The sequence below is a fragment of the Nicotiana attenuata genome, chromosome 12 (genome assembly GCF_001879085.1).
Source record: "Nicotiana attenuata strain UT chromosome 12, NIATTr2, whole genome shotgun sequence".
Taxonomy (NCBI): domain Eukaryota; kingdom Viridiplantae; phylum Streptophyta; class Magnoliopsida; order Solanales; family Solanaceae; genus Nicotiana; species Nicotiana attenuata.
This window is the reverse complement of record NC_032000.1, coordinates 6599561-6610525: the sequence shown is the minus strand read 5'-3', so window position 1 is coordinate 6610525 and position 10965 is coordinate 6599561. Positions and strand designations below refer to the sequence as shown.

General features: G+C 37.5%; 1 protein-coding gene across 2 annotated transcripts; it reads left to right on the top strand.

Annotated features, from left to right (window-relative positions):
• LOC109235221 (LEAF RUST 10 DISEASE-RESISTANCE LOCUS RECEPTOR-LIKE PROTEIN KINASE-like 2.1) lies at window positions 455-6326 on the top strand. 2 transcript variants are annotated; one of them, XM_019401246.1, is made up of 3 exons: window positions 455-2552; window positions 3985-4017; window positions 5071-6326. In XM_019401246.1, exons 1-3 carry the CDS (start codon window positions 1661-1663, stop codon window positions 6180-6182), a joined length of 2037 nt encoding a protein of 678 aa, XP_019256791.1. In that variant the 5' UTR covers window positions 455-1660; the 3' UTR covers window positions 6183-6326. The 2 variants fall into 2 exon arrangements, with proteins under 2 accessions (XP_019256791.1, XP_019256790.1); XM_019401245.1 differs by having other exon boundaries at window positions 457-2552; window positions 3982-4017.

Below are 10965 nucleotides of genomic sequence, written 5' to 3'. Positions count from 1 at the left end.
GTTTGCCGGAACACATCCAAGCAAATTTTTTTTTTTTTTAAATGAAAAAGTGAAAGAAAAGTCGCATATACCTTCAGCGACTTACCTAAACCCCTTACTCAAGATAACAAATGAACCAAGAACACATGTATATCTTTATAGTATCATTAAACCTTTGTATATTTTCCTTAATCCTAGATAAATATTCTGCTATTGATCAACAATTTATAGCATGTCAGCTTATAAATTACAGAAATGGCCCAAAAATAAGTTTTCCATTTTATATTCAAGATGAGCAAGAATCTTATTGTGGATACCCAGTATTTGGACTGAATTGTAGTGAAAAAGCTTTCCCGTTGTACATATTGCTGAAAATTAGTATATAGTTGAAGATATTTCATATCAAGATCATACTTTTCAGCTGAAAAATTCAGTCTTTAATAGTAATACAAGCATTGTGTTTCTGAGATCAAGTAATAGAATTGACCTGGTCTTTATTGTTGATATGGGCAACCCGGTGCACTAAGCTCCCGCTATGCATGGGTCCGGGGAAGGGCTGGACCACAAGTGTCTATCGTAGGCAGTCTTACTGTGCATTTCTGCAAGAGGCTGTTTCCACGGCTCGAACTTGTGATGGCAACAAATTTACTTCCACGGCTCGAACTTGTGATAGACAACAAATTTACCAGTTATCCCAAGACCTCCCTTCTTATTGTTGATATGCAAGCTATTATTTTTATAGTCTCATTTTTTTTCCTCATGTTGCGCTGTTTCACGTCGAGCAACCTCAATCAAGCACCGCAATTTCTTGAACCTATACAATGGTTCAGACGAAGGGGAGCCTTGGCGTAACTGGTAAAGTTGCTGTCATGTGACTAGGAGGTTACGGTTTCAAGCTGAGGAAACAGCCTCTTGCAGAAATGCAGGGTAAGACTGCACACAATAGACCCTTGTGATCCGACCCTTCTCCGAACTCCGCACATAGTGGGAGCTTACTGCTTAGTGCACCGGGCTGCCCTTTTTTATACAATGGTCCAGACATCTTTAGAAGAACTCTATATGTTATGGAAACAAAGGGTAGAAAAAAAGGCTTTTAGTATGATTTGGAGGTTTGTGTGTTGTACAGTTTGTTTGTTTGTTGCTCTTACTATGATTCATGTTTGAGGCTTTAATTTAGTATCATTGTATTTTCATATTGAATTTTGACTTTATAAAGTTTGTAGTATTCGTTAGTCTAGCAAATGTAGAATGTTGGCCTCAAGATGAATTTAACCATTTAGTAGTAAAAATGTCAGTGAGTCTAGAAATATTTTAAGCCAACCCAAACTTGTTTGGGACTGAAGACTAAAGACTAGTTGTTGTTGTTGTGGTTAGTCTAGAAATATTGTAATTTAATAGCCTTATATTGATTTCTTGAAATCTCATTAAAAAAAAGAAGAAGAAGAAAAGATGAAGAAGATGATGATGAATTTGATATAGAAAAGAAACACGCCCTATATCTCCAAAGCAGACATTTGTATTACTAGTCAAAGAGTTTACTGGTCAATACATGCGACTTTTTTGTTAAAAACTTGACCCGAGTCAAGTTTACTTTGCTAGATATGATGTAGATACAGAGTAAAGTCTTGTGTCAGAGAGTCAAGTCTTGTGTCAGAGCTAGTTGCAGAGATATGTATACCAAATGAAGCCATCTTTTTTTTTACCAACAAGAAGGGAAAAGGGAAAAATCCGAGCCTCCTTCCTTATCTTATTTTTATTATCTGCTTGTCTCTGGTTGTATATTTTCAGCTGCTCAAGATCACAGATGAACCAAGAAAACAGGTACATCTTGATAACATCATTAAACCTTTGTATATTCTCCTTAATCCTAGGTAAATGTTCTGCTGTAGATCCACAGTATGTAGCATGTCAGCCTATAAATTGCAAAAATGGTCCAAAAATAAATTTTCCATATTATATTCAAGATGAGCAAGAATCTTATTGTGGATACCCTGGATTTGGGTTAAATTGTAGTGAACAAGGCTTTCCAGTTCTTTACATAGCTGAAAATGAGTATATAGTTGAAGAGATTTCATATCAAGATCATACTTTTCAGCTGAAAAATTCAGTCTTTAATAGTACTACAAACAATGGTTGTGTTTCTGAGATCAAGAACATCTCACTCGATAAGCGCCCTTTTAAATTTGTCAATGAATCAAGAATATATTTGTTGTCCAAGTGTAATGAGTCGATACCCGAGCATCTTTTGAAGCACAAGATTGGTTTTGGTTGTGGTGAAGAAAATAGAAATGAGTGGGGTGTTGCTATGTTTGCTGAGGATGAAAGCTTCGAGTTTGCATTACAAGTGTGCAAAAACCATGTAATGGTACCAGTAGACATGCTTGGAGATGAGGGAAGCAATCAAGTTCTTGACTATCAACTGCTATTGAGAAGGGGGTTTAGATTGAGCTGGTCATCCAGTGACTGCAGTGAGTGTGCAGAAAGTGGAGGACGTTGTGGATTTGATGAAAATCCCTATCAATTCAAATGTTTCTGCACCGACAGGCCTCATTCAGCGACTTGCAGACCTACCAGTAAGCCCCTCTCTTGTTAATTCCCAGTATAATTGTGCCGAACCTTATGCTATGATTAGGCACTGCTCTTTAAGTTTTTTTCGTGACAAAAAGTGTCGCTTGATGATCTTGGCATCAAGATACTTCTGAATTAAGCATTTGGATTATGCTGTGGAAGTGGATGATTAAAAATGTGTAAATACCACAAAATTTGTGCAGCCAAGGAATTTCCCTTATAGGCTTATAGCTGATAATATCTTTCTCTGTTGAATCATGTCTTGTTCTGATTATTAATCCATGCATTTTGGGGTTTGACCTCTTGTCCGGTTGATCGTGTGGTTTCACTAGCAGTATTTTGTTATGTATAGCAGGATTCCAATTGAAGACTTCTTTAATTCTTTTCTCAATCTAATAGGTTACCTAATCTCCTTCTTTAGACTCAAGGTCCTCTAAAGGCATAAGGCCAAAGCGAAAACATATAGGTGTGAATGAAATAAAAGTCGGTTTCTACTCTCATAGTTACAGAAGTGCGTAACTATTTGTGAATGACAACTAGCAGAATCTAAGTTAAGATTGACAGGACTAGACGCCTTGCCAAGTTTCACACATCTGTGTAGATCATAATCTTAATGTCAAGATTCATGAATGGAATCCTTTCCTTTACTAGAAAGAAGCCTTACCGTATTTTCTTGGAAGATCACTCTTGAGCTTTATGAAGATGCTTTGGCATGCCTGTTTCTTGAATCATTGGTAGAAGATCAGAAAGTCCATTGTCAAGTGTGAGAGGGATTAAGAGTGAACTGGAGAACATTAATTTTGGGTATTTGGTCTATAACTTTTCTGAAGGGGAGCCTTGGCGTAACTGCTAAAGTTGCTGCCATGTGACCAGGAGGTCAATGGTTCAAGCGGTGGAAATAGCCTCTTGCAGAAATGCAGGGCAAGACAGCGTACAATAGACCTTTGTGGTTTGGCCCTTCCTTGGACCCCGTGTATAGCGGGAGCTTAGTGCACCAGGCTGCCTAGTCTATAACTTTTCTATTTATGTATGTTATAGTCTATAACTTTTCTATTTCTGCATGTTACTTGTTGAAGTTTAAAGTTAAAGACTAATGGCCGGAGCCTCTTTTTCTGCTGTGTTCTTTTATGTTTCATCTGCTATCTTCAACTTAGTTCAAGGAGCGAGTAAATCTTGCCGAAAAGAGTTCGATTGTGGAAGAATTGGAACCAAATTTTCCCACCTCTCTTCTCATGTTTTGTTTAGACTTTAGGGTCGACAACAATATCACTTTGTTCATATGCACTAATAACAGTATGCAGATTGATGGTTATTTTCAAAGTTATGAGAACTACTCGAGTTGTGATGGCTTAGCTTATACTATCATGTGAATGGAAGTGCATTGCTTTCAGTCTTATTGTGACTAATTAATCTATCATTTGTGTGTTCTTGCAGCAGCAGAAAAAGATTGGGGACTGATTCGAGGCATAGGTACATGTCTATAATCATTAACTTTTATCTGTATCTAGACTTGCACAAAATCTCTTTTTTGGTTTGCTCAAACTTAAAATTCTTTTTTATGTTAATGAAGGATTCTATAACGATGTTCTAAACATGCTGCGAAATCAAAATAACAATCCTACCAAGATTTATTTGTGTTTAAAATTTGTTTAGACTAAACAAGGAAGTATGAATAAATACCTGTAAGAAATTTATCTTCTAATCTTTCGGACGAACTCTAGAAGAAAGCTCTTGTGAGAAGGTGTAGTGTTTGCTCAAAAGTTATCATGTGCTTTATGAGTGCAAAACAATACAAATAAGTTACGGAAAAATCATAGCAAATCGTAATAATCCATTGGACCAAGCGAAGAACATGAAAATAAGTACTCAAGGTTAGGGGGAGAAACAATGGAAGCCTTTATTGATAATATTGGCTTGGTCTGCCTCTCCATGAAGAGGTTCAGAGCCTTACAATGGTGTTTTCACTTCCCATAAGATGGGTGTGTTTTTCTCTTCTCTCTCTCTCTAAGTGGTGAAGAAGCAGCCCCCTTTTCTAGGACTTCCACTCTTAGTATTTATAGCTGTGAGCTTCGTGATCTGGCGATAAGTGGCCGTGACCACTTTGGGATCTCGCCTTTATGGTGGCGGATAGGCCATGGCCTTGTCGATCGAACCAGATGCGGGTTGAACATCGTCAATTCTGAGTGGTCGTGCCATTAATTAATCATGAATTAACTTAAAACGGGATTAGCCTCGTTAATTATCGTGGGGTCGAATTCTGACCCATACATGTAGCTTCGATGTTATGAAAACTCTATGCATATCCATACCGAGATTGATTCTAGCTATCAACACCTTGATCAACGGAATAAGAAAGAAACTTGGCGAAGTAGCCAAAAGTTCTTCCTTTCTTGTTGGTGCCCGTCACTTTTCGTCGAAGTGTGCAATGTTTTTCTTTCTACTAAAAGCTATTTTAGCGTTGTTGTAATAATCGCCAAGAGATTTATTACATGGGCATGACTTCACTTTTTCCCACATTTGCAGTTTTCTCGATGTTTTGCACTGGAATCTTGATTTTGCTCTTCTACTTCAGAAAAAAGATTTTCTGGCACAAATACTTCAGGTTTTGGGAATCTGAAGCTGAGGATCACCGAAATATTGAAGCCTTTCTGAAGAACTATGGATCATATGCTCCAAAGAGATACAACTATTCAGAGGTCAAAAGAATCACCAGCCGGTTCAAAAACAAACTAGGTCAAGGAGGATTTGGCTCTGTATACAAAGGAACTTTTCCCGATGGAAGTCATGTGGCAGTGAAGGTCCTGAATGAGCTAAAAGGAAGTGGTGAAGAATTCATTAACGAGGTGTCAAGTATTAGCAGGACATCACATGTTAACGTCGTGAGCCTTGTGGGATTTTGTTTTGAGGGTCGCAAAAGAGCACTCATTTATGAATTCATGTCAAATGGATCTCTTGAAAAGTTTATCTATGAGGAAAGATCTGACAATGTTCGCAAATTGGGTTGGCCAATATTGTACAAAATTGCACTAGGCATTGCTCGAGGATTGGAGTACTTGCATCGTGGTTGTAACACTCGGATTTTGCATTTTGATATAAAGCCTCATAATATCCTACTTGATGACGATTTTTGTCCTAAGATCTCCGACTTTGGTCTTGCAAAACTCTGTGTCAAAAAGGAGAGTGTTGTGTCAATGTTAGGTGCACGAGGGACTATCGGTTATATAGCTCCAGAAATAGTATGCAGAAACTTGGGAGGTGTCTCTCACAAGTCTGACGTCTATAGCTACGGAATGATGGTCCTAGAGATGGTTGGAGGAAGGAAGAATGTTGATGTTGGAGTTGATCGCACAAGTGAAATCTACTTTCCACATTGGCTCTATCGACGAATTGAACTAGATGAAGAGCTTCAACTAATCGGGATAACAAACGAAGAGGAGAAAGAATGTGCAAGAAAGATGGTGATAATGAGTTTATGGTGCATACAGACTGATCCCTCGAATCGACCATCGATGAGCAAAGTTGTGGAAATGTTAGAAGGAAACCAAGACTACTCTTTGCAAATACCTCCTAAGCCTTACCTATACTCTTCATCAAGATCAGAGGTAGATTCATCATCAGTAGCAGAACTGAGATAATCTTTGTTTGTTGATATATCATTATTTGTGTAGTCTTGTTCTGTTATGGAATTTCAGCAAAAGGTGGTACTGTTTGTGTCTGTTTTTCTCCTTGGAAGAGGGTGGCAGGTTTGTTATTAAACAATATACTTAGATGTTCTTGCCTAAAGTAATTTCAGAACTGCTGGAAGGGGAGCCTTGGCGTAAGCCGTAGCTGGTAAAGTTGCTGCCCTGTGACACGCGTTCCAGCCGTGGAAACAGACTCTTGCAGAAATGCAGCTCTAAAAAAAAGTTGTTATCCATTATTAGAAACAATAAATTAGAAAAAGACATGAACAATTTTAACCCTAAGTCAAAAATATATTAAGTATATATACTGATCGTATAAAAAAAATTATGCTGAAAACGTGTTTTAATTATGTATTATCAGGTAAAATTACCACTTTTATCAGGTTGACTATAAATATTTATTTTTGAAATTTAGTTGTAATTACATTATTAAATGACCCAATTCTATAAGTATTTTTTTTATACGATCAATATATAAAACTAAAACTCTGTCAAAATTTTCTAATTTCACTTGTTTCCTCCCTTATTTCTCTCTTGACCACATTAGATTTTTTATGGACATCCTTTCTCCTCCCTTAGTATTCATGGACATCCATTAAAATTATTATTCTCCCATCTATAAAATCCAACCTTTTCCCTATCATTCTCATATTCTCTTTTTTATTTCCCTTTTAACTTTCTCATTAAAAAAAACAAACAACAAGAAAGAACAGAGGGAAACTAAAAGAAATAATGGCTAATATCAAGATGACAACTATACTTTTCATGGCCATAATTTTCACTATCTTTGCTTCAAGCAAATTTGCATGGGCACATGAGGAAATACATCCCCATGTTCAACCCCCCAACCTCAACCCCAACACCCACGTCCAACCCGAACCTCACCCCACCCAACCCCAACCCCAACCCCACCCACAACCCCACCCACAACCCCAGGGTTCTGAAGGGCCAGTATATGAATATGCAGGACTGAGGTTGAAGATAGAACCAGGACATGAATTATGTTATCAAAAATGTTATAAAGGTATTTTTGCTGGTGAAGGTAGTCCATTATATGCAGAAAAAGAATGCTTCGATATGTGCCATAACAATGGTAAATTTGTATTACCAAACTTTAGTCCTCCACCTTGTGCGAACAAGGTTTAATCAATGTGTATAGAAACAATTATTACTCCCTCGATCTGTTGTTCCAATTTATATGGCGATATTATTATTTAGGGAGTCAAAAAAGACGTTCTTCTTCAACCAAGCTTTATATGGAGGCACGTAAATATTTTTAATTCCATGCCATATCAATTAACCAGCAAAGATTCTTTTTATAATCATGGTGTTCATGACATGTTATGTATTTTTTTACGTTGGTGATCATTTGTAATTGTAACATATATATGAAATGAAACGTAACATGGCATGGATGTCATCAATTTAGTGATTAATTGTGTTATATTAATTTTATGTGGTTACATTTGTTTAATAATGCGACTTAAGTGTTGGGAACGTGCAATCTTGCGGTGCAATGGGTGTGCGTTTTTTTGGGGATTCTTATTAATGTCTTTGTTTTAGGAGATCGATTTTTATGGTGCATTAAAAAAAAAGAAATATATTTGGTTAAAAGGATGATTATATATATTAGCAACTAACGGGAAATAGATACATCGTCCGGGGATATGAAGTACGCCCTAAATTTTGTTCTACGTTATTAATATTACGGTCCATAATTTTTCTAGAAAAAATAATTCTTAGGATGTCTGTCCAAAAAGCTTCATTTGCAAACACCGGAGGAACTGCCACGATTGCCGTTCTTCCAAAAAGGTCTTTCTTTGCTCCCTCCTTTGCCATCAGATCAGCTACTCTGTTCATCTCTCTGTAACTGTGTTTCACCACTGTGCCTCTCAATCGTAGCATGATCGACTTGTATTCAGAGATAATTAAGTAAAAAACTTGGTTACCTAAATTGAGCATTCTTATTACCTCTGTTGAATCTGAGCATTAAAAATATTATTTTGGTTACATGACGGTGTTTACGGGAAATCGATAAATCAAATTGGCAACGTCCATGAGAATGTCCAAAATGGAAATTAGTTAAACTCATATTTTAAGAGTTCTTAAATTTCACCTCTTATGTTTCTTTGAATAAGAGGTGAAACAACAAATTTTCCAAAATGCTTAGGGTTAATTTCACTAGAAAATTGTGTTGAATTCTAAAAATGAATGATTTCGAGCTAATTGTATCACTCCAAACTGTATACGGGTGAAACCGAGTACAATGAGCATTCCGATTTCCCGGTGAGGCAAATAGAGCAGGGATACGATCGTAAGGAATCAGATTCAAAATCAGGAGCCTCTCGTATCAGGGCCCGAGCAAGACACCTACCTTCGGAGCTATCGAGGTCACTGATAACTAGGGATTCTAGTATATTTTATACTCCTTTTTGCTTGAGTTTTGGATTAAAAGTGTATACAAGTAATCCCGAAAGCTTACATGTTGTGCTTTTTGCAGTGCTTGGTCAAAAAGTGACAAGGAAGTCAAAACCAGCTCAAAAAGGAGTGAAACCTGCACAAGTGCCTAGAACAAGTCAATGCACCGCTACAGCAGTAAATCCACCACGACTGTAATAGACCCACCGCGACCGTGGTTCTTTTATCGCGGTCCCCGGTGGGAAAGATCAGAGAAGATGCAATCCTGGAATTTCAAGCAACGCGGGTCGTGTTTAATTCTACGCGGCCGCGGTAGCCTCATCGCGACCGCGGTTCATTTGTTGCGGTCCGCAGAGAAGAGATTCAAAGAGCCTGAAGTTTGGAAGTTTTCAAGACACAGCTGACCGAGGTTGATTTTATGTGGCAGCGGTGAAGCCATCGCGGTCGCGGTCCATTTATTGCGGTCTGCGGTGGCTAGATTCAGAGAACAAGATTTGAAGCCAAAAAGGCTTAACCGCGGTCCGCGGTTGATTTTACGCGGCCGCAGTAGCCTCACCACGGACGCAGTCCATTTTTCGCGGTACCTCCTTCAGGGGCATTTTTGTCCAGAAAATTCGGCCTTGTATAAATACTTCTTTTTCAGATTTTTAGGTCGTCTTATCTGTAGCTGAGCATGTGAACGCCGTTTTTTTTTAGCTATTTTGAGTAATTTTGTAGCTAGTTTAACATTGAATCTTCAAACCTTAGCTTGTAATTATATTATATGGGTTATTCTTCATCTCAATATCTGATTTCTTCCATTATTATGAGTAGCTAGACCCATTAGCTAGGGTTGTGGCTCAACCCTAGTGTGAGTATTTGACGGGTCTCTTGTTTTAGGGCTTAGATGTTTATGGGTGGTTGATATTTGGCCTGTGTTTTCCATGTTGAATTAGTGGTTGCAAACACTAATTTGTGCCTTTTTGACTTAGGCTCTTCTTGAGAAAGAGAGGTTGAGTCTAGGAAAATCATTCCAACAAGGAATTGGGGCGTATTCAAGAGATTGATCGCCTCAGTTAAAAGGTTAAACCTAGAGATAGTAATACCCGACTTGAGCCTATATTGCTTGCACAATTTTGACACCCAATTGGTCTTGAGAAAGCCAATTAGGGCAAAGTCACTCAAGCTATCGAGAGGTATAGAGTGAGTAGTTTCGTGCATACCGCAATCCCAAACATAACAACTTTGACTTACGCTTTAGAACCCGTCAAGTATTCACCTAGGGGAAAGTCACTTCCCTAATGCCTTTCCATAAATTAAGAAAACATCACAAAAAGATATCATACTTAACTTAATTTCAGCATCATTAGTGATAATCTAGATTAGTCACTACTATAAAATGAGCCTATGGCAACAGTTATCATAGCAACGGTTAAGGAACCGTTGCCATAGAGTGGATATTATAACGGTTACAACCGTTACAGTAGCATTGGAAAGATATCAGCACACTTGAGCTATTAAACTGTTCCTATTGCAAAATCACCGTTGCCATAGGGTTTTTTTCATAACGTTTTTGTGAACCGTCCCACTAAATCTGTTTACGAGAAAGATTTTTGATAAAAATGTTATATCGGTACGGTTTTTTTTCCCTTAAATTTTTCTAAACCCGCCAAACCCTTATTTATTTTATTAATTAATATAAATTAAATAACAAAAATATTCCACTGTCGATAACTCCAAAGCTATCTCCCAATAAACCCATTCATCTCCCCAACCCCTAGAATTCAAAGGCATCAACACCGTACCTCGAAAGCTCTCAACCCCTTTCATTGTTGTTTCCTTTAACCTTGAGAATTTCATCTATGGCTAACCCTAAATCCCCAAATCCTCAAATCAAATCACTGGCCTAGCCCAAATCTTCAAATCCCCAAAGTCTCAATCCTTTTCTGTTATTCGAAGAAGAGAAGGCAACAAAGAAGAACAAAGGAAAAATCTAGAAGGCACGATTAAATGTGAGAAAACTACTTCAATCGCGAGAAATTTTTGACCCAAAAGGCACTCTGTGAGAAACTAACTTCAGGTGCAAGTTTTTCTTTTCTGAGTTGGGTATTTATTTATTTAATCATTCGTTTTCCTTTAATCCTTAGGGTGTGAGCAATGTACTTAATTTCTTGCTTTAACTGTAATATTATTCAAGAAAAGAAGAACGGAACAAATTAAGGGGCTAGACTTTGCTGTATTACTTATTTTTTAGGGTTATTTTTGAAGCAGAAAAATCAGATTTTTATGGTCTTATTATCTTTATGTATCAGTTTATTTTTACCAAATGTTTAGGTGT

What these genes read in the sequence shown, in the direction of transcription:
- LOC109235221 (XM_019401245.1), top strand. Translation starts at nt 1,661, where the DNA reads ATGAAGCCATCTTTTTTTTTACCAACAAGAAGGGAAAAGGGAAAAATC. An exon ending in AGCGACTTGCAGACCTACCA is followed by an intron (nt 2,553 to 3,981) that starts GTAAGCCCCTCT and finishes GTGTTCTTGCAG; the next exon opens with CAGCAGAAAAAGATTGGGGA. An exon ending in GGGACTGATTCGAGGCATAG is followed by an intron (nt 4,018 to 5,070) that starts GTACATGTCTAT and finishes CCACATTTGCAG; the next exon opens with TTTTCTCGATGTTTTGCACT.